At 56.5% G+C, this 22,271-nt stretch overlaps 3 protein-coding genes across 3 annotated transcripts; 1 reads left to right on the top strand and 2 right to left on the bottom strand.

Moving 5' to 3' along the window:
- The first annotated feature begins 19 nt into the window (after positions 1-19).
- TIGD5 (tigger transposable element derived 5) lies at positions 20-3,406 on the top strand. The gene has a single exon (XM_068163175.1). The coding sequence runs from the start codon at positions 32-34 to the stop codon at positions 1,802-1,804; it is 1,773 nt and encodes a 590-aa protein (XP_068019276.1). The 5' UTR covers positions 20-31; the 3' UTR covers positions 1,805-3,406.
- Positions 3,407-7,564: 4,158 nt separating this feature from the next.
- On the bottom strand, positions 7,565-11,165 carry PYCR3 (pyrroline-5-carboxylate reductase 3). The gene is made up of 6 exons (XM_068163176.1): positions 11,069-11,165; positions 10,375-10,439; positions 9,912-10,091; positions 9,384-9,596; positions 9,175-9,267; positions 7,565-7,947 (listed from the first exon to the last, which is right to left on the bottom strand). The coding sequence occupies exons 1-6, from the start codon at positions 11,157-11,159 to the stop codon at positions 7,765-7,767; spliced, it is 825 nt and encodes a 274-aa protein (XP_068019277.1). The 5' UTR covers positions 11,160-11,165; the 3' UTR covers positions 7,565-7,764.
- Positions 11,166-14,165: 3,000 nt separating this feature from the next.
- Positions 14,166-18,599, bottom strand: GFUS (GDP-L-fucose synthase). The gene is made up of 11 exons (XM_068163224.1): positions 18,361-18,599; positions 17,447-17,608; positions 17,245-17,359; positions 16,917-17,045; positions 16,769-16,842; positions 16,391-16,524; positions 16,192-16,256; positions 15,917-15,983; positions 15,743-15,822; positions 15,484-15,583; positions 14,166-14,890 (listed from the first exon to the last, which is right to left on the bottom strand). Exons 2-11 carry the CDS (start codon positions 17,596-17,598, stop codon positions 14,835-14,837), a joined length of 972 nt encoding a protein of 323 aa, XP_068019325.1. The 5' UTR covers positions 17,599-17,608; positions 18,361-18,599; the 3' UTR covers positions 14,166-14,834.
- Between the last annotated feature and the right edge of the window lie 3,672 nt (positions 18,600-22,271).

A 22,271-nucleotide genomic window follows, 5' to 3' on the forward strand; every position in this document is an offset into this window, starting at 1 on the left:
GTGCCCGGAGCATGGTGGGGGACCGGTGGGTATGGCGGGAGGGCGACAAGGGGGTGTGGGTGGGAATAATTCAGGCGGGGGGGTGTCGGTGAAGATGGCGCTGAGAAGAGCCTACTCTATCAAGGATAAACTTCAGGCCATCGAGAGGGTGAAGAAGGGCGAGAGGCAAGCGTCGGTGTGTCGGGCTTTCGGGGTCCCCGGGGGCACGTTGAGGGGTTGGTTAAAGGATGAAGCCAAGCTGCGGTGGTTCCTGGAACAGCTTGGGGGTGAGGTGGGCACCCAACGTAAGAAGATGCGTTTGGCCAACGAGGAGGAGATTGACCGAGCTGTCTACGCCTGGTTCCTCGCTCTACGTCAGCACGGAATCCCCCTCTCCGGGCCCCTCATCCAAGCCCAGGCCGAGGCCTTCGCACGGCAGATCTACGGCCCCGAGTGCACCTTCAAGGCCAGCCACGGCTGGTTCTGGCGCTGGCAGAAGCGTCACGGCATCTCCAGCCAGCGTATCTACGGTGAGGGTGGCCTCCCCGCCGAGCCCGAGCGGGCTCCCGTGGCCAGCTCTGAGACCCTGCTGGCCGTGCCCGCTGCCGACGCCGGAGGCTACAGCGACGAGCAGATCTACAATGCCAACATCACCGGGCTCTACTGGAAGCTCCTGCCGGGACAGACTGGTGGCCCCACGACGGCCGCACGACGGCGACCAGCTGTCCGCGAGCGGGTCACCGTGCTGCTGGCCGCCAACTTGACCGGCTCCCACAAACTCAAACCGCTGGTGGTTGGGTGTCTTCATGATCCCCCCAGCCTCCGCCATCACAACCAGGACAAGTTCCCTGCTTGCTACCGCTACAGCCCCGAAGCCAGGCTGGGACCAGCGCTTCTCCAGGCTTGGTTCTTTGAGGACTTTGTGCCAGGTGTCAAACGGTACCTGCGTCGGAGCTGCCTGCAGCAGAAAGCCGTGCTGCTGCTCAGCTCCCCGCCACCCCACTCTGGGACAAGCCCCGAGGACTCCCACTCTCCACTGCAGACGCCTGATGGCTCCATCCGTGCCCTCTTCCTCTCGAAAGGACCCGCCGGTAGCGGCTCAGCTGGAGGAGGCGGCCGAATCCCAGCCCCACTGGAGCAGGGGGTGGTGTCCACCTTCAAGCAGCTCTACAAGAGGGAGTTGCTGCGCTTGGCCGTCTCTTGTGCGGCTGGTGGTGGCAGTGGCTCAGGTGGCCCCATGGACTTTGTGAGGTCCTTCCTCCTCAAGGACATGTTGTACCTGACTGGCCTTTCCTGGGACCTCATCCCAGCCGGTTCCATTGAGAAGTGCTGGCTCTTGGGGTTGCGCGCTGCCTTTGAGCCCCAGCCTGGGGAGGAAGAGCATGGAGATCCCCAACACGGGGAGGAAGGTGGTGGGGACAGCAAGGTCTTTAGTGACCTGACCCACTTGGCTGCATTAGCCTACAAGCGCTTGGCCCCCGAGGAGGTGGCCAGCTGGTTGCACTTGGACGATGCAGCCCCAGGTATGGAGGAGGACGATGGGAAAGAGGACACTGAGGAGGAAGGCCTCGGGGTCTGCAAAACAGAGGAGGAGGAGGAGGAGGAGGAGGCAGCATCTGGAGATGGGGGTGGCAGAAGGGGTGGGGAAGGAGGAGATGCTTTGCTACCCACAGCTCGGGAAGCCATCAAAGGTCTGGAGACAGCGTTGCGGTGGTTGGAGGGTCAAGACCCCAGGCAAGTGGGGCCGCTGAAGCTGGTGCAGCTCCGCTCCCTCATCAGCATGGCCCAGCGGCTGCACCGTGGTGCCAGCAGCCCCCACTCCTAGGCCAAGGCCACCCGTGACCTCTTGGCTACCAATCGCCTCGCTTGGGGTTGGGGAGGATGGAATGTGGGGTTGGGGACACGTTGGTTGTCGCATGGGGCTGGTGGTGGAGGTGCCAGCTCTCCTCACCCCTTTGTCACAGGCTCAGGAGGCCTGAATGCCCCTGAGGTACTGCTGCTGAGGGGGTGGTGTCACAGTTTAGGGCTAATGGAGGGACAACCCCTCCCATCTGCTGTGTATCTGAGGACCTTTCCTCACCCTTGGGTATAATTTGAAGGTGCTATATTTTAAATCCCATGAGCCTGAGCTGGGATTGGCCACCTGGTCCCCCCTGACCCCATGTGGAGAAGGGACAAAGGAGGCACATTCTTGGTGTCACCATGAGGAGCTGGGTTGATGGGGGAAGTCACAAGAAGTGACTCCCTGCATCTCAGACTGGGGACAGGGTCCACACCTGAGGTGCTTCATGGCAAAGATCCTGCCCTGGAAGAGGCTGGTGATACCCTTTCCACTGCCAAAATAGAGTCCAGTTAAACTGGGAAGGTTTGGTGCTTGTTTGAGACAACTTTCTTCATGCACTGGACTGGGACAAGGGCACTTGGGTGCCAAGCTGTAGCTTCTCGCAGGGGATCACCTCCATCATTCCCATAACAACACGTGGGACTACAGAGACCTCCTGAAACGGGTACCATCATCTGAGCATCTTCATGAAGCTGAAGGCTTCAGGGATGAAGGCTGAGGTATCTTCTCTGGGGTTTGTGGGGTGGCTGGGGCTGGAGGACACATCTTTGTGGAGCTGGGGAGATGGTTGGTGGAATGATGCACATCACGAGTTAAGATGGGAGCAGCTCCTGGCTCTGCCTTGAAATACTGGAGACATCAGATGTGAATTTAGAAACTCTTGACCTGATTTTGGGTTCAATTTTAGCCTTTTCAGCCAAATTATTGAAAGAAGGTGGGGGGGAATATCATCAGCTCCTCAGCACTGCTGTGCCCCATAAGGTGGCTTTTACTTGTCACATCTTTGTCTCATCCCTTCAGAGTTTATGGAAATTAAATGGAGTTGTATTCCCACTTTGGGGTTGTCTTCTCTAAATGGTCACACAGTGCCATCCCACCCGTGGTTATGTGTGGCAGAAAAGAGATCTCCATGTGGTTATATCCTCTTGGTAGGGTTTCTCCACTGCAGGTGTTGGAGCTACCTTGGCTGCTCCCCAAATTGAGTTTTAACTTTATTAGTTGGATGAATTTCCTGGTAAATTAGTCTGTTGGGGAGTTCAGGGAGGAATAAGAAGGGGAAAAAAACACTCCAAAAGTCCCATTTGGAGCTGAAGGTTGTCCTTACAGCTTGTGAAACTCCACCAAAAAAAACATCCAGAAAAGCTTTGGTTTAGAGGAGAAATGTCCTTTTTTCCCTTCTCCCAAACCCAACCAAGCTCAGTTTCTGCTGGTTGGCTGCCATGCTCACAGCCAGCACGTGTTTTGGTGTCTCACTCATTGCAGGCTTCTCCTCAGCTTTTATCCACCAAGGGGATGTCATCCTCGAGAGCACATTTCTGTTTGTTTTTTATCATCTTTTGCATCTCAAAAAATCCTAAATATAAACATTTAATAGCTTTGGATGTGGCTCACTTCAAGCAGGAGTTTGTCAATTAAAGGAGACTTGGCTTGTTTGAGAAGTACACTACCAAGCTCAGCAGAAGAACCAGGCTGAAGCTCTTTGCTTCTTGTGTAGTTCAGCCTAGGTAGGCTCGTGGCACTGTTTGGTTTGGAAGGTGAGAAAATTGAATCATTGATTTGGGGTTGGGTTGGAAAGGCCTTCAGAGATCAGTCCAAGACCCCTGCAATGAACAGGGACATTCCCAACTAGAGCAGGTTTCTCAGAGCCCCAAAACCCCTGGTCTGGAATGGTCACAGGGATGGGGCATATCCCACCTTTCTGAGCAACCTGGGCCAGGGGCTCACCACCCTCAGCATAGCACAATTTCTCCCTTCAGTATAAATCTCCCTCTTTTGGTTTCAACCCATCACCTGTAGTCCTGTCACAACAGGCCCTGTTCAAAAGTCTGTCATCAGCTTTCTTATCAATCCCTTTGTGTATAGGAAGGCTACCAGAAGGTCTCCCTGGAGCCTTCTCCAGACTGAACAACCCCAACTGTCTCAGCCTGGCCTCACAGCAGAGGGCTTCCAGTCCTCCCCTCACTGCTGTGGCCTCCTCTGGCCCTGTTCCAACAGGTCCATGTCTCTGCTGTGCTGAGGACTCCAGAGCTGGCCCCAGCACTGCAGGTGGGGTCTCAGGAGAGTGCAGCAGAGGGGCAGAATCTTCTCCCCCCCCCCCCGCTGCCCACACTGCTGGGGATCAGCCCGGGACAGGGCTGGAAGCACACGGTGCTGGCTCATGTCCAGCTTCTCACCCACCAGCACCCCCAAGTCCTTCTCAGGGCTGCTCTCCAGCCCTTCATCCCCAGCCTGGATTGATGCTGATCCGTGTAACAGTTCACCCATCAAACCCATCTGTTTTAATTGGGATTAACTTAACGAGGCAGGAATTAGTTATCTTTATTTTCCCCCAAACCCCACCCCGGAATTCTGTACCAAGCAGATAGATTTTAGTTACAGGTTCGGTGGCAAATTCTACCAGGATGCTTATGGGCAACTTTAGTACAATTTAGACAGTTCAGAACGTGGAAAAGGATAAGCCACAAAATAAACCCCCCCTGCTAAAACGGAGGCAAGGCAGGAGCCTAGGAAAGCCGATGAGAACGCCAGTTGTACTCACCAGGGCGAAGCAGGAACTTGGAGACAGTCCCCAGGTCTCTCTCCGGTGGCAGGCTGCAGAACGCAAGTTTATAATCCGGTGTGTGGATAACGCGGCACAATCCAAAGGGAAAGGCACCCGCCAAAGTTAAAGTGGACTTAGACACAGCTGCCGTGAGGCAAAACTTGTGCAGCAGCACTGCCCGAGCAGTGCGAGAGAGCCGCAGTGCCGGCCTGTGCCAGCCAACAGCCGCAGGGGCACGCCCCCAGCGGGCAGCGAGCAGGGCCCCGGGGTAGGCAGGTACGGGGGAGGCCAGGTCCGAGTGCTGACCTCTCCACTTCTGCCGCGAGTCCAAAATGAGCACCAGAATAATCCCCAAATCAGAGCGCAGACCACCTCCTGGTCACTCTGTTCAAGACTTTCCTAGACAATGTGTCCAGTGCCAATAGACACCGGGCGCGAAGAGCCCGGCCCCTCACCGCTCCGCACACCGGCCGCGAAGAGCCCGGCCAATCATAGCTCGAAGAGCCCGGCCCCTCACCGCTCCGCACACCGGCCGCGAAGAGCCCGGCCAATCACAGCTCGAAGAGCCCGGCCCCTCACCGCTCCGCACACCGGCCGCGAAGAGCCCGGCCAATCACAGCTCGAAGAGCCCGGCCCCTCACCGCTCCGCACACCGGCCGCGAAGAGCCCGGCCAATCACAGCTCGAAGAGCCCGGCCCCTCCCCGCTCCGTACACCGGCCGCGAAGAGCCCGGCCCCTCACCGCTCCAGATGCTGAGCGCAAGGAACCCAGCCAATCACAGCTCCAAAGCGCAGCGCGGGCTTCCCCCGCGGTGAATAGATGTGAAGGGCTTCAGCTCCCGGCACGCAGAATGGGCGCCTTTTACCTGTCCCCCGGGGGAAGGCAATTTCACGCCTTTGTCTTCTCCCACCAAATCTCCGCTGATGGGAGGTGGGGGAAGGGGGATTTGGAGTGCCCTCTAACACCTTCTTTCCGATTTTGAATAAACTTTATTAGAATAAACCAAACCAGGTTGGAAGAGACCTTCAAGATCATCGTGTCCAACCCATCAACCAATCCAACCCACCCAAACAGCTAACCCATGGCACCAAGCACCCCGTCAAGTCTCCTTCTGAACACCTTCAATGACGGCGACTCCACCACCTCCCCGGGCAACCCATTCCATAGCGCAATCACTCTTTCTGTATAGAACTTCTTCCTGACATCCAACCTGAACCTCCCCTGGTTTGCATCAGGAATGTTGTGTAGGACCATATCAAAGTCTAAGAAGATGACATCTACAGCTCTCCCCTTGTCCACCAATGCAGTCACTCCACTGTGGACGGCCACGGGGTTGGTCAGGCAGGATTTGTCCTTAGTGAAGGCACTTTGGCTGTCACCAAACACCTCCCTGCCTTCTCTAAGTTCTGACATGTCTTTGGAGCTGAATGTGCCACGGCTCTGAAAGATGAGCTGAAACCCCAAGGCTCAGAAGCCTCTAGGAGGACACATGGAGATGGGGAATGAACAAGAGCTGGAGTCAGCCACAGCACAGGTGGTGGAGCTTGATTTGGCCAAGGATTTTCAGCCAGATACGTTAAACAGTGTGGAGGACACAGAAGTGATAGAGGAGCCTAAGAATGATACCAGAGGCTGCGGAGATCACTTTGGGGGGACAGCTGGGGACAGGGTCAGAATGAAAGCAGAAGGACAAAGGAGCTACCAGGTGGCTTGGAAAGCTTGAGAACCACTGCTTCTTTCCACAGTGTAGGTGCCATGAGCTCCTTCCCTATCATGAAGCATAGAGATGGGCAGGCCCAAGAAGGCCATGCCTTGGTGTGACCTGGGAGTTCCTTTGGGTTGCAGCTTGGTGCCACCAGCATCTGTAGTGATAACATCCCTGAAGACCAGATCAAAGCCACAAGCGCTTTGAGGGTCAGCATCCAGCTGTTCCACCAACTGTGTTCTGCCTGCAAAAAAAGCCTTTGATCTTCAAAGTGCTCCACAAATCACCACTAACTTCAGCCACGCAGGTGCCTGGAGGTGAATGAAGCTTAATTAGGGCATGAAAAGGCACAGATCCTCTCCAGACAAGCTTAGAGGTTCTTCTCCCTTGATGTGCAGCACTGTGGGTCCAAGAGTGAGCCTGAGTTTCTATTTCACCTCTCCCATGCTGGAGAAGGACCTGTGTTGCTGCGCTAGCGTCTGGCCAGGGTGGCAGATGGAGGGTTTTTGCTTGGTTGACATGGTTCTGAGATGTGGACAGCAGCTCTGTGTTCATGCCAAGCAGAGAAGTGACCACTGAGCTGTAACCCAAGCACCAAGCCACCCCTGCTTGGCACCGAGTTGGGAAACCAAAGGCTTCCTTTATGCTCACTCCCAGAACTTCATCCTGATGGCTCAGCACATCTTGAGACCTTTTGGCATCTTCATGCTGGCCTCACCTCCTGCCACAGGGATGTGGCTGCTCTGCCCAGACCCAACAGACTTGGTTTGGGGTCACACCATCCCCAAAACCCCATGCCATCCCTGCCCCCAGTGTCATACATCCTGGCACAGCACTGATGAGTGCAGACCAGGGGTGGCCTTACCTCCATCCCTGGTGAGCTTAGACCCAGTGTGGCCTCCACTCCATCCCTGGTGAGCAGAGCCAGCATGGCAGCAGCTCCATCCCTGGACAGCTCAGAGCCATTGTGGTCTCAGTTCCATCCACAGTGAGCACAGGGCTAGCATGGCATCAGCTCCACCTCTGGAGAGCTCAAAGCAAAGTGGCACCAGCTACATCCATGGTGAGCAGAGGGCCAGCATGACATCAGCTCCATCCCTGGTGAGCTCAGAGCAAATGCGGCACCAGCTACATCCATGGTGAGTGCAGAGCCAACATGGTCTCATCTCCATCCCTGCTGACCCAGGGACCCATGGCTGTCACTTCTTCATGGAGGTGACCTCATGTTGGGTACAGCAGCCCACTCAGGAGTGAAGGGACCAGAAAGAGCCAAGCCTAGCATGGTGCTATGCGCATTTATTTAGTCCCAGCCCTTCAGAGGTAGCACAAGGCATAGACCCGTCTCCACACTGCCTCCCACCGTGCGTCTGCTGGGGCTGTCGGGGTCCCTGAAGCGCTTTAGTCTGGTCCCTCACTGTCCCTCCTGCCCCATGGGGTGGGGACAGGCTGGAGAAGGGCTCATCCCCAGCCAGGCTGCTAGTCCTTGGCCACATCGCAGGCGCGGTTGGTGGCCGCCTCCACGGCGTTCATGACGGTGGCCCTCAGCGCACCCTTCTCCAGCTGGTGCAGCGCGTGGATGGTGGTGCCTCCGGGCGTGCAGACATCTCCTCGCAGCTTCGCCGGGTGCTCCCCCGTCTCCAGCATCATCTTAGCTGCACCCTACAAGAGACCAGAGTGGGCCAGGGGAAAGGGGACCTCCCAAACCTCCCTTCGCCTTATCCAGATGTTGTATGGCAGCGACCTCCCATTGCCCATGGTGCCAAAGCATCTGTTCCACCGTGATGCTCTTGGCTGTCTTCTGGTGGCCTCATTCTTGGCTTCAAGAGGAGAAATGAGGCCAAGAGCACGGTGCTGCACTTGGGTTGGGGCAACCCCAAGCACAAATCCAGGCTGGGGGATGAAGGGCTGGAGAGCAGCCCTGTGGAGAAGGACCTGGGGGTGCTGGTGGGTGGAAAGCTGGACATGAGCCAGCACCATGCACTGCCAGCCCAGAGCCAGCCCTGTCCTGGGCTGATCCCCAGCTGTGTGGGCAGCAGGTGGAGGGAGGAGATTCTGCCCCCCTGCTGCACTCTGCTGAGACCTCACCTGCAGTGCTGGGGCCAGCTTTGGGTTCCCTACACAAGAAGGCCCTGCTTGAGCAGGTCTGTAAGAGGCCATGAAGATGATCAAAGGGCTGGAGCACCTCTGCTTTGAGTTGGTTGGGGTTGTTCAGCCTGAAGAGAAGGCCCCAGGGAGACCTTCTGGTAGCCTTTCAGGACTTAAAGGTAACTACAGGAATGACAGAACCATAGAATCTCAGGTTGCAAGAGACCTCAAGGATCATCTGGTCTGAACTTTCTTGGCAAAAGCACAGTCTAGGCAAGCTGACCCAGCACCTTGTCCATCTGAACCTTACAAGTGTCCAGTGCTGGGGACTCTGATGACTGATTCCCAAGCAAAGCTGGGCAGGGACTCTTGATCAGGGGATGTAGTGACAAGGGGTGATGGTTTAAAAATGGAAGAAGGAGATTTAGACTGGATACAACAAAGAAGTTCTTCACCATAAAGATGCTGAGACAATGCAACCAGTTGCCCAGGCAGGTGGTAGATGTCTCATCCCTGGAACCATTCCACATCAGGTTGTTTGGGGCTCCAAGCAACCTGCTGTGGTTGGAGATGTCTCTGCTGACTGCAGGGGATTGAAACTAGATGATCTTTAAGGTCCCTTCCAACCCAAACCAGTCCATGATTCTTGGAACATCATCCAGCTTCTCCTCCCTCACTCTGCAATCTTGCCAGGTGCTTCAGAGCCCAGGGAAGGACGGTGAGGAGGCACTCAAGTCATATGGGAGGTTCAGGAGGGAGAGAAGCAATGATGGATTTCCCCAGGTGATGCCACCAACTCACCAGCAGTGTCTGAGCTGCAATCCTACTGGCCAAGCCAACTGGCATGCCCATCTTCACTGCTCCCTCAGCCAGAGCTTCAGCAAACAGGTAGACCTGAGGGAGGAGAACATCAAGGATGAGCATGGCCAAAGATGAGGACCCCAAACCTCAACCCCACATGGGTGAGATGTCTGATGGCACCCTGTGTCCCAACAGGCATGGGTGCTTACATAGGCCACCCCACTGCCACTGAGGCCAGTGTGGATGTTGATGTAGGATTCGGGGACCTCCTCACAGAGCCCACAGGAGGACAGCAAGTTCTTCAGTAGGGCAGCTTCTCCATCACCAGCAGCACTGCCCCGGGCGAAGACCACGGCCCCTGCCTGCACCACACATGGCAGGTTTGGCATCATCCGCAGCACCTTGGTCCCAGCAGGGAGAAGCTGGGGAGAGATGGGGGTGGGAAAGAGATACCAGCTCCAGGCTACACCCATGGATGCCCTGAGACAACCATTGGAATTGGAGGAGAAGTACGGTCCATGGGGAAGCACCTGGGGGTGCAACCCAGATGGGGAAAGAGCTACAGCAGTGTGTCCCTCTCCATGGGTGCAAAAGGGATGAGAAAGAGGAAGAAGGGGTCAAGGAGGACAAGGTGGAGAAGGAGGAAGAGAGAGAGAGGAGGAGGACGGAGGAGAAGGAGGAGGAAGAACAGGACCAAGAGCAGGATAAAGAGAATGGAGAAGAAGGAGAAGGCTCACCCTCTGCAGTGTCTGGAGCGAGACACCAGCTGCCATCGAGACAACGATGTGGTGGGGTCCCACAGCAGGACGGATCTCCTGCAGAACACCTGGCAGGATGTGGGGTTTGGTGGCCAGGAAGACCAAGGTGGTGTCCTGAAGCACTTCCAGGTTGCAGTGTGTAGTCCGGCAGCCCGACTCCTGCCCATGGGCAGGGAGAGGTGTCACAACCCAATGCCACCCACCCCTGGCACCCACCAGCCCCAGGAACATCTCCACACACAGTCATGGCTTGCGGATACGTTCCCATCACAAAGCCACCAAGACTTCACTTGGATTTCACCCAGACCTGGGAAGGATGAGCCAAAGCCCTTTATGGGGTGAAAGGGTGCCCAAAAATCATGGTGAAGAGAACCCCAACTTGACTCCTACCACCACGGCCACCACCAAGCAGAGTGACTTGTCACCCTGTGTCCCCACTCACCCGCCAAGCATCCAGGTTTTTGTCCGAGGGAGCACTGGCCAAGATGTTGCTGGCTGGCACCTTCCCTTAAGGAACATGGACACAGGGGTGAGAGGCTGGGGTGGCCCCAGGGCAGCAGAGACACCCCAAGCTAAGCTAGGATTGTTCTCTCCTCCAACCCCAGCACCATCAGGGTGACACCCCGCTGGGGTCAGCTGTGGGCACCCACTTGTGCCAAGGTGCAGTGACAAGGGGACCCCAAAAGCAAGATCCATCTCCCAGCTTCTAAGTGTGGGCTGTCCCCAAGCTGTGGGGCAAGGACAATCAGAGACATTCAGAGCAGAGGGACAGTGATGTGGCTGCACGACCTGTAGGGCAAGAGACCCTGGGGAGGGAGACGGGGTAGGATTGTCTTCATGTCCCCGCACCACTCCACGGGGTCATGGAGAGCAGGACAGGACAGGTTGTCCCCATCTCCCCACACTGTTCTGTGGGAGAGGGACCCTTGGGAAGGGGACAGGACAGAGTTGCCCCCATGTCCCCACACTGTTCTATGGGACACGAACCCTGTGGAGGGCAGGGACCCTGGATAGGGGGGCAGGACAGAAATGTCCCCACACCGCTCCACGGGGTCATAGCCGGCACCCGGAAGCGGGTGACAGCACAGGTCTGTCCCCACCCCCCTCCACATCCCAGTGTCCCCCCCAGCCCCTACCTGCCCGCAGCAGCCCCCGGGCCAAGCCCGCCGCCATTCTCCCGGCCCCCACGAACCCGACCCGCAGCTCTCGAGATTCCGCCGCCTCCATCGCCGCCCGGCCACGCCCCCTGACCCCCAAACCCCGCCCCAAAGCCCTCACTGGCTGCGCCATGCCCGCCCCCACCCTACTATTGGTTGATATGGACAGAAGGGGGCGTGGTTCCCACGGGGGCGGAGTCAGCGCAGGTGCGGCCGCACCATGTGGGGGGCGGCGGATGTGCCGGGGAGGGGACCTGGGTCTGGGGGGATCCTGCATGAATGGGGAGCATTGAGGGGTCCCAGGGATGTGACTGAGCCACCTCCGCCCCTCTGGTGTATTTTTGTCGTTCCCCATCGGGCGGGTCCCTTCAATAAGGGGGTCCCCACCACCCCAAAAACCTCTCCTTGGCTGTTGGGGGGTGGTCCCAACTTTGGGGTGACCCCCACATCGGGTGGAACTCCCTGGTGTGTGTGTGTGCATGTGTGTCACTCCAGCCTTTCCCTGGATTTTGGTGGGGTGCTTACAACCTTGAGGTGACCTCCTTTCACCATTGGGTCAACCCCCTTGATCTCCCTCCCAAACTTCATGCTGGGCTTTGGGAGGTGGTTCCAACGTTGGGGCGATCTCCCACTCACTTTTGTCCCCACAGGGCATTCCACCACTATCACATAATGATGACCTGGAGCTGGTGGGCAACACTGGTGGGGTTTTTTTGGGTGGCTAGGCCTTGGCACCTCTACAAAGGAACTGGGAAACCCCTTGGAGGAGGTGAGAACCCCCTGGAGATTGGGACTTTCCTAGAGCTGGGGGCTCTCATGGAGGTGAGGACCCCTCATGGAGCTGGGGACCCCCCTGGAGATGGAGGTCCCAAGAGCTAGATGCCCACCTGCCCCAGAGTTGGGCACCTTCCTACACATCCTCTTTGAGATGACTAGTTCCAGGCTGAAGCCACATGCTGGGAGCTGTTACCCTGAGATTCCAACCACCATCATGGGTGGCCACGGAGTTCCTCCTCCCCAGCTGCAAAATGGAGGTTCCCAGGACCCCTTACCCTGGGCAGCAGCTTTGTCTGAGGTGGGATGATGGCATGGGATGGTCTTGGGGGTGAAGGTCAACTGCTGGGGTAGGTTCTCACTGTTCTCCTTATTTCACACTCAAACCAAACCCTCTATACCCCCAACTGTGGTGGTGGGAGCACCCGTGGGTGCTGGTGACACTGGTGCTGCCATCAGATTGTGATGGGGCTCCACTCATTGGGCATCGACCTGAGTGAGGAAGAGGAGGAGAAGGCAACTAAGCTAAGGGTGGACCTCTTCAACTGCCAGGCCAGCATTGAGGGTCACCCCTGCACCCTAGACATGGTAAGGTGCTGGGACAGGGCACCCCAAATCCTATTTTCTCTATTTACACCCCAAATTTCTGCAGTAATCATGGAATAGTTTGGCTTGGGAGAGACCTTTAAGGTCATCAAGTCTAACCCTTAACTCAGCACTGCCAGGTCACCACCAAACCATGGCCCTCAGCACCACATTTACACTGCTTTCAAACCTCTCCAGGGATGGGGACTCCAACACTGCCCTGGGCCGCCTGGGCCAGTCCTTGACAACCCTTTCCATGAGGAAATTGTTCTTCCCATGTCCTTGTACTGTGGGGTCCAAAACTGAACACAGTACTCAAGGTGTGGCATCATCAGTGCCCAGTACAGGCGGACAATCCCTGCCCTAGTCCTGCTGGCCACATTCTTGTTGATCCCATGAGCCAACACCCAAGTGGCCCAGCTCATGGGAGGACATCATCCAGGCAATGGGTTAAGAACCACCTACCGCGTTCCTGCTGCGTCCTCATGTCCCACTTTGGTGACCAACCCAATCTTTTGTGCCTCCCCACAGGGAACATGAGCAACTGTGGGGCCATGGCAGAGGGTCCCAGGGTGGGCTGCTGGCCCTCAGGAAGGTGCAGCACATCTTGAAGGTTTGCCTGCGGCTTTTGGGCACCTCCTCCCAGCTCCCTGCCCTATTTCTGCCCAGAGGAGGGTGTGGGAAGATTGGAGATGGGGCAGCCATCATTATGGGAGTGAGGAAGGAGTCACCAAGGTGATGGAACTTCAGGTTTCCTTATTTCCACATAAGAAGGATGAACTGGAGTTGTTGCAGGAGCTGGGCAGGATGGAGATGAGCTGCCTGCAAGGTGAGAGCTGGCCAGGCAGCAGAACATGAGAGGTGGGAGGTGTGGTGGCTTCAGGACAAGGGTTTGGGACCCTAGCATGTCCCCAACCTGTGATGGGTCCCATGTGTTATTCCCATGTGCAAGGACATGTGCAGCAAGCCAGGATGTCCCCATCCAGCCCCTGGGGACAGCAGTGCTGGGAGTGCCACCACCTTGAGGTCATGTTCTTGCAGAGCTCTCATTTCATGGCGGCAGCGGTCCCCAGTGATGCCAAGAGACCTTCCTGGCTTTGAAAGGCAGAAGTCACCCATCTCTGGTAGATGGAGGACAAAGCAGAGTGGTGAGGTAAACCTGAGCTTGGAGATAGGTGCTGGGTGGGATGTCTACAGGTTGGGCCACACCTTGCTCCTGGGGACCAGCTGGGTCCCTCTGAGGGTCAGGCCTTCTAGGGCTGAGGTGTCCACATTGTGGCTGCACCTCTAGGTGCTGGACACCCTCTTGAGAGAAGGGCCAGGATTGGGGATGTGATGCCCAAGGAAGATTTTTGGGTGTCCTTCAAGGATGGATGGCCAAGGCACCCACCTTGGGACAGGATGGACACCAACTGGGGAAATCTCCTGCATGACAGGAGGGTCATTGGAGATGGGGCATGCCCTTCTCTCCAACCAGGTGATGCTGGAGCCAGCCACGGGCACTGGAAAGCACTAGGAGCCCAAACCCTGCAGCCCAAATAGGTCTCTGGCCAGTGACCTGTGAATACCAACCACAGAGAACATCCCAACAGGGGCTTGGTGTCACCTCAGGGGGCAAAGTGCTCTGACAGCATGCGGACAGCACCACTGGGGGCTTCCTGAGGTGCTGATGGGTCTCTTTCCTCTGCAGGTCTTTGTTGTTCCCACAGTCCTCATGCCAGGGGCTCACCAGGGCTGGGCAGCAATGCTGGAACAAAGCCACCCCCAGGCAGGGCTTCTGCCACATCCATGCCACCAGCTGAACCTCATGCAGCAGCCTGGCTGTGGACTCTTTCACTTCATATTTGACCTTATACCCCCTCCCAGAGGGGTTTTAAACCCTTTCTTTGGCCCTTCCAGATCCTGGAGGAGAATACATGGCAGTGCCCAAACCCTAAGGGTGCCACTCACCATGGGCATGGTCTGGTGCTGCTGGGCAGATGTTCCTTGTCCCACCACTTTTACTCCATTTGCATATATTTCAATAAATGCTCAATTGACAGCTGGAGCTTTTCCCATTCTGGTCCCCTCCATCCTGAAGCTGAGGCCTTGCTGGGAGGAGCTTCAGGACCATCCCCACAATCTTGGACATGGTCAGGGTGATGGTGGTGGCTCCAGTTGACTGCACTACCTGGTCTGGGAACCCTTTTGGGGGTGGCCCAATGCTTTCCCCCCCAACCCTGCTCCCAGCAGTGTGCAGGAACTTGGAGGCTCCTCACTGGGCTCTCATCCCCATTTTGCTTTGGAAATGTCACTGTTACCACCCGCCCGGCCATGTCCTCTGCCCCAGCAAAGGACAACCCTGAGATGAAGAAGATGCTGCTGGTCCCAGCTCTGCCTTGGCCCATCACTTCCTGGCGTTGCTGTAGTTGGCACTGAACCAGGCACAGGTCTCCTTCACAGCTGGGGAGGGAGAAGATGGGATGAGGGTTGGGACTGGAATTTGTTGATAGTTATCAAATGGTTTGGGTTGGGAAGGACCTTCTGAAGGTCATTTAGTCCACCCTCCCTGCCATCAGCATGGACACCTGCAACTAAAGCAGGTTGTTCGGAGCCCCATACAACCTGACCTGGAATGGTTTCAGGGATGGGATATCTTCCACCTCTCTGGGCAGCCTGGGCCAGGGGCTTGTTACACTCTTCATGGAAATTTTCCACCTTAGATCCATCCTAAATTTCCCTGGGTTTAGTTTCAAACCATCACCCCTTGTCCTGTCCCACCAGGTTCTAACTACGACCATCCCCATCTTTTTAATAAGCCCCTTTTAAGTCCTGGAAGGCCACCAGAAGGTCTCTTTAGAGCCTTCTCCATAATGAACAGCCCCACCTCCCTCAGCCTATCCCTTACAATAGAGGTGCTCCAGCACTTCTCATCACTTTTGTGGCCTCCCCTGGACCTGCTCCAAGAGTTTCATGATGGATGGACTACCCTGATGCCACCAAGGCTAATCACAGTGGGTAGGACCTCTGTGCCATGGAGTCCCCCCCAATCTCACCTTGCCTGAAGGGTGTGAACTGGAAGCTGGGCAAGTAGCGCCGCAGCTTGGCGTTGCTGGCTGTCTTCTTGAACTGCCCATCTGCTTTGGAGGTGTCAAACTGGGCAAGCAAGGATTAAGGGAAACTAAAGCTGGCACAATAGAAGGGATGCTCTGGACCATACCATCTTCCCTACAGCCCCATGGCTGCTGGTGGAAAGTGGGGTGACCCCCCCAGAAAGCCTCATGAGTGAGTGGCCCAGCCTGTGGTGAAGGATACAAGAAGCTCTCCCTTGAAGTCCATGGCCTCCACAATCGCCTCTGCTGCCTCCTTGATGGAGACTTCTTCTTCTTCTCCCACTGTGGAGAAGGGCATGATGGTGACCATTCTTCTGTCTTCTTGGGAAGGGGCTGGAACCCCTTGTTGTAGTTGAGGTGGGGGGACAGGACCTACCTGACAAAATGATGGGCTCCACCTCATCATATTCCCGCAGGACCCAAAGGAAGAGCCGGGCCAGGTCCTGCAGAGGGGCAGATGACTCTTGGGGGGCAGCTGCTGTCCCCCTGCCCTCCCATCACAAGGGGACCCAACCCTGAGGATGACCAATGCTGCCCAGGACAACCCAGGTGGGCTCAGAAGCTGCTGGGGTCCAGGCAAAGACCCTCCCAGCCCCATCCCCTGCCCTCCCAAAGCTGTGGGAGGGGAGTGGTCCCCAAGGCCACACATACCAGGGAGTAGATGAATTGTCTCCTGGGCTTGCCCGTGCCCCACACGGTCAGCGCGGAGCCACTCTCTGCAGGAAGAACATCACATCCTTGAGCACAGGAGCCACCTCCACCAGCACAGCAGCTCATGGAGCAGGCAGGGAAAGAAAAAGGCAACCCAACCCTTCCAAGAAAAGCTCTAAGAAGTTTCTGCCACGCTCACGTTTGGCCAGGTAGACCTTGTGGATGAGCCCTGGCAAGACGTGACCGTCCTCGATGTTGAAGTTGTCGTGGGGCCCGAAGACGTTGGTGGGGATGACGGCAGTGAAGCGGCAGCCGTGCTGCTCGAAGTAACCCCTGGGTGAAAGCAGGAGCTTGCAAATAGGCTGTCCACCAGCTCCAATCACCCACCAGCTCCAATCACCCACCCCTCCAGCACAGAGCTCTCCCCAGAAGACCCTAGCCAGCAGCGTCTCCATCTGCTGAGGCTGGGGATCTTCCCAGCTTCATTTTATTCCTGGGAGCTCCAGAGGAATCTTTTTGCCCTGGTAACTAGAGGGTGCTCACAGCCTCCAAGGATGTTCCCATGTCCTTCACACACCTGTTCTGGATGTCAATCATCCTCTTGGCATAGGAGTAGCCAAAGTTGGAGCTGTGAGGTGGCCCATTGTGAACCTGGGGGGCAGGAAAGCAGAGTTAGGGGACCAGGGACTTCTCCTGAATTTGAGCATGGGGATGCAGATGCTCACCATGGTCTCATCAATGGGGTAGGCTGTCTTGTCTGGGAAGATGCAGGTGGAGAGGCAGGAGACCACCTTCTGCACCCCTGTCTCATAGGCTGAGTGCAGGACATTGTCATTGATATGCATGTTTTTCCTCTGGGGATGGAGAGAGTTGTCAGCAGGGGAGACACTCACAAGTTCTTTCCTACTATGGCTAAGAACTCCAGAAACCTAGGGAACCCTGGTTTGACCCCAGGAGAAGAGCAAACCATGTCCTCATATGCCACCAGGGGAGGGGCAGGGGAGTTGCAGCATCCTCAGGAACCCCCATACTGCCCCTTTGCCAGGAGCTCACCCAGAAATCCAGGTTGTAGCGGATGTTCTTGAAGAGGCCTCCAACCATGGCAGCCAGATGGATGACGTGGGTGGGCTTGTGCAGTTCAAACAGGGCTTTGGTCTCTGCAGCATTCCTGGGATGGGAAATGTTTGGGGTTCAGTGCTCTTGAGGGAGCAGCCTGGGGAGGGTTCCCAAATGAAAACCCGAGCAGTCAACTCACGTCAAGTCAGCATCTCTGGAGGACACGAAGATCCACTCCTCATCCGGCCGCCCCTCTCCATCAGCCACCACCTTCTCAATGGCTTTTCCCACCAAACCGCTGCCACCTGTCACCAAGATGCGCTTGGCCACCAGCCCTGTCACCTCCGTCATGGCCAAAACCCTGTGGAGAGTCAAGAGCCAAGCTGGGGTGCACCCTGCTAGGAACCACCAAACTCAGCCTCACCCCTGGGCCTGGGCACCCATGAGCATCACTCATGTGCCAGGCTGGTGGGGTCACCTGGGGGGGCTTTTACCCAAAAAGTAAAGTGGCACGGATGTGTTTGGAGGTGACACAGCCTGGCCACAGCAGCAGGAACTTGGCAGGAGCAGCTTCTACTAAATGAAACTGGCTGGTGGCCAGGTGGCACCTGGGCTAGGGCCAGATCCTGCCACGTGGCACCACGTGGCACAGCCCAGCCTCTGGAAACAGAGGTTCACCCCCTATCTTCCTGGGTCTGTGCCCCAAATCTGTACCTGCATCTCAGGGCTGCATCCACACCTTTCCTACGCCAAATCCCAGGCCTGCACTTCATGCCTCTCCCTGTACCCCAAGCCCCAGCTCTGCACCCCAAACCTCCCGCACCCCAAATCTCCCCTTGGACCCCAGGTCTGCACGCTAGATCTCCTGCACCCCATCCACCTCCCGCACCCTAAATCTCAGGCCTGCACCCAGGTCTGCACCCCACACCTCTCCTGCACCCCAAACCCCAAGCCTGACCCCCCTCCCCCTCCCCCGCCACACACTGCAGGCACTCCCATGCCTCTCAAACGCCCTGGGTCCAGCCCCCCCGTACTGTCCTCCCTCTTTAGGCACCCTCCCTCCCACCCACAACCCCCTCCGAGCACCGCCGCGTCTGGGGGCTCCCTTCTCACCCCTCCTCGGGGCTCGCCTGGGTTCGGCTCGGTTCTGCGGAGCTCGGGCAGACCCACGGAGGCTCGGCGGAGCTCGGCTCGGGCTCGGGGCACGGCTCGGTCGCGGGGCTCGTCTCTGCTCGGCAGGGCTCGGTCGGACTCGTCTGAGCCCGGCGGGGCTCGGCAGGGCTCGGGCTCGGCGGGGCTCGGCCTCGCTTCCCGCCGCCCCCGCCGCCGCCATTCCTAGGCGCCGCCGCTCGGCTCCTCGGGAAATGGAGTCCGCGGCCGGGCCTCTGCGGGAGCTGCCGCAGCAGCGGGGCCGCCGCCACCCATCGCTTACACCCATCGCTCGCACCCGGCGTGCTGCTGCAAGCCTGAGCAGCGGCGCATGGGAAGGGGGTGCAGGGGAAAGGGGCGTGCAGGGTCTTGCCCCTCCTCCCCAAGGCAAAAGCCTCCTCACAGCGGATTTGGCTGCGACAGGGTTCAGTCACCTCTGGGGCAAGGAACATGAGATTAAAAATGAGCAGGGCTTGATGGCCGGGGGCGTTCAAAGACATCCCCCCTCCAGCTGGATTTCCATCGGGATTGCAGTGAGGCTACTGCACTACCCCGAAGTTCCATGGCATTCACGGACAGCCCCGCAGGAGTTCCTGCTCTGCCCCCAAGAGAGAGATGGCCCCGGTGTGCAGGAGTCCTAAAAGCACAGATTCACCGAGTCCTCGGGGTGGGAAAGACCTTTACAGTCTTCAAGTCCAACCCTTAATCCAGCACTGCCAGGGCACCCCCGAACGGTGGCCCTCAGCACCACGTCTTTGAAACCCCTCCAGGGATGGGGACTCCACCAGAGCAGCAATTTGTTCCCCGTGAAGAAATTGTCCCTCATGTCGCACACTTGAGGCTGTTTCCTCTTGTGCTACTGCTTGTTCCTTCAGAGAAGAGACCAAGCCCCACCTGTCTCCAGCCTCCTTTCAGGGAGCTGTAAAGAGGCCTCCCCTCAGCCTCCTTTGCTCCAGGCTGAACAACCCCAGGCCTTTAAGCTGCTCCTCACAAGTTCTCCAGACCCTTCCCCAGCTTTGTTGCCCTCTCTCCACATGCTCCAGCCCCTCCATGTCCTTTTTGGAGTGAGTGGCCCAAAGCTACCCAGTACTCAAGGTGTGGCTTCACCAGTGCAGGGAGATGATCGCTCACCACACTTGTACTGATCCAAGTCAGAATGCTGGTGCCCTTCTTGCCCACCTGGGCACACTCTGGCTCATCTCCATCTGCTGTAGACCGACATCTCCAGGTCCTTTCCAGCCACTCTGCCCCAAGCCTGAAATGTTCACGGAATTGTTGTGACCCAAGTGCAGGACCCAGCCCTTGGTCTAGTTGAACCTCTCCCCAGTGGCCTTGACTCTTTGATCCAGCCTGATCAGATTCCATTTCTTCTGCCATGATGTAGGATGTCCTGGCTGATCTCACATGTGGAGCCAGGGATGAAGCACTGAAGATCCTTCTCCATGCAGGCTAACTCCTCATGAAATACACCCCCACCATGTCCAGTTGCATCCACGCTTCCAGCTCACCTGGTAAAATTAGAGAGTAGAAGGGTTTGGGTTGGAAGAAAACTTCAAGGATAACTAGTCCAACCATCTTGCCATGTGCAGGAACATCTTCAACTAGACCAGGTTGCTCAGAGCCTCACCTAATGGGACACTGAACGCTTCCAGCAATGGGACAACCATTAGATGTACAGAAGTACGAAGAAGGATGATTTTCCAGGAGCTGGTAGGAGCACAAAAGCTGCTTTCTGCATCTTGTGAACTTTGGAGTCTTCCTTTGGCCCTGTTTCAGCTGGGGAATCACTGGGAAGTGTTGCAGCCAGAGCTGCTGTGACAGCAGCTGAATAATGATGGTGCCAGATTAAAATATGTTAATTGTGGAGCTAATTAGCAGAGACACGCTAGAGCATGAGGGAAGATCACAAGGGCGAGGAGTAAACTTGTGGTGACCACATGGATGTGGCAGGACTTTCTTTTTAATGAAATATCACCCAGGCTTTTGATATTATCTGGCAAGACCTTCTGAGTTAAGGATGAAAGCCTGCAGGAGACCCATTAGGTCAGCTGGGAAGGAAAGTGGGGCAGATGGGCACAAGCTGCCTGAATGCAGTGTGGAAGCCAGCCTGTGATGATGCTGCATGGCTGTGGCCAGGCTCCAGGAGCCCACATGAGGACACACCACCTCTAAGAAGCCCATCCCAGCATAGAAGCCAGCTTGTGATGATGCTGCATGGCTGTGGCCAGGCTCCAGGAGCCCACATGAGGACACACCACCTCTAAGAAGCCCATCCCAGCATGGAAGCCAGCTTGTGATGATGCTGCATGGCTGTGGCCAAGCTTCAGAAGCCCAGATGAGGATACAGCAACTTCAAGCAGCCCATCCCAGCATAGAAGCTAGCTTGTGATGATGCTGCATGGCTGTGGCCAAGCTCTAGGAACCCAGGTGAGGACACACCATCTCTACACATCCTTCTCCCACTTAGACTTCAGGTTTGTGGTCCCTTTTTTATGCTTCTAGGTAGACCATACACCCGCAGTGGGTCCCTTTCCAGGTCATGTCCTCCCTCCATGTGTGACTTTGGCCAGCTAAGGTTCATTTTGTTCCACGACACTCAACTCCCACCGGATTCCATAGGGGATGGGAGGTCCTCTCACTAATGTGGTCCAAAATCATGAGACAATCTGGAACAGCCACAGAGAGTGGAGACTGGGATGGGAGTAGGACCAACAGCCATGGCTTCTAGATGCTTTGTTCATCCTAACAATGGGGGGTGTTCTATCACGGGAATTATAAAGCAGGAGCAGTTGGAATGGAAAACTTCTGACTTGGAGTGGGACAGGAAGGAATTGGACCCTCTGCAGAGTCCTGGTTCATGGGATCAGGAGGAGCTGCTGCTCTGGTACATCCTTGTCATCAATCAGGCATTGGAATGGGCTGCCCAGGGAGGTGGTTGAGTCACCAACCCTAGATGTGTTTCAAGGTCATTTGGATGTGGTGCTGGGGGATATGGTTTAGAGGTGAACTTTGTAGAGTAGGGTTACCAGTTGGACTTGGTGATCCCAAGGGTCTTTTCCAACATGAATGTTTCTATGATTCTGTGAACATTTGGCTTTTGGCTGAAGGCAGACCTCCTGAAGGAGGGAGACAATGGGGTGCATGAAGTCGAATGCGGTCAGCAGGTGGAGGGAGGTTCTTCTCCCCCTCTATGATGTCCTGGTGATGCCACATCTGAAGTCCTGGGTCCAGTTCTGGGCTCCTCAGTTCCAGAGAGACAGGGAACTACTGGGGAGAGTTCAGTGGAGGCTCTGAAGATGCTGAGGGGTCTGGGGCATCTCTGTGAGGAGGAAAGGGTGAGAGCCCTGGGGCTGTTGAGCCTGGAGAAGAGCAGCCTGAGAGGGGATCTGATCAATGCTCAACAAGATTTGAAAGGTGGGAGGCAAGAGGATGGGGCCAGTGGTGCCCAGTAACAGGACAAGGGGCAATGAGCACAAATTGGAACTCAGGAAGTTCATCAGGAGAAACCTCTTGGCTTGAAGGGTTCAGAGCTCTGGAGCAGGCTGTCCAGAGAGGTTGTGGAGTGTCGTTCTCTGGAGAGCTTCCAAACCCACAAGGAGATTGTGATCCTGGGGACTCTGCTGTGGGTTACCCTGTTAGGGATTGTTTTGAGCAAGAGGGGACATGGGTCCCAGGAACACCTGTGCAATTCAGGCCTTGAAGAATTCTCTGTTGATAATACAGCAATGGAGTAGGAGATGTGGGAAAGTGCTGATTGCTTGGCATGCTGAAGTCCAGCTGCCCCTGAGAAGGGAGGCAAGCAAGATAAGGAGGAGGCGAGATCTGGGAAAAAGAGCAAATAGACTGAGTAGAAAAATTCCACAGAGTTGTGAAAA

Source organism: Melanerpes formicivorus, unplaced genomic scaffold, assembly GCF_026170545.1.
Source record: "Melanerpes formicivorus ecotype bairdi unplaced genomic scaffold, bMelFor1.0.p_v2 SCAF_71, whole genome shotgun sequence".
NCBI classification, from domain to species: domain Eukaryota; kingdom Metazoa; phylum Chordata; class Aves; order Piciformes; family Picidae; genus Melanerpes; species Melanerpes formicivorus.

Bases quoted from the DNA above. Each gene is read 5' to 3' on its own strand.
- TIGD5 (XM_068163175.1), top strand. From the start codon at position 32: ATGGCGGGAGGGCGACAAGGGGGTGTGGGTGGGAATAATTCAGGCGGG.
- PYCR3 (XM_068163176.1), bottom strand. From the start codon at position 11,159: ATGGAGGCGGCGGAATCTCGAGAGCTGCGGGTCGGGTTCGTGGGGGCC. The intron at 10,092-10,374 runs GTGAGTGGGGAC...GCCCATGGGCAG, and splicing joins AAAACCTGGATGCTTGGCGG to GAGTCGGGCTGCCGGACTAC. The intron at 9,268-9,383 runs GTAAGCACCCAT...CTCCTCCCTCAG, and splicing joins GTGGCAGTGGGGTGGCCTAT to GTCTACCTGTTTGCTGAAGC.
- GFUS (XM_068163224.1), bottom strand. From the start codon at position 17,598: ATGACGGAGGTGACAGGGCTGGTGGCCAAGCGCATCTTGGTGACAGGT. The intron at 16,257-16,390 runs GTGAGCGTGGCA...TTCTTCCTGCAG, and splicing joins CAAGGTCTACCTGGCCAAAC to AGAGTGGCTCCGCGCTGACC. The intron at 15,984-16,191 runs GTATGTGTGGCC...GCCCCTCTGCAG, and splicing joins GACAATTCATCTACTCCCTG to GACCTGGCCCGGCTCTTCCT.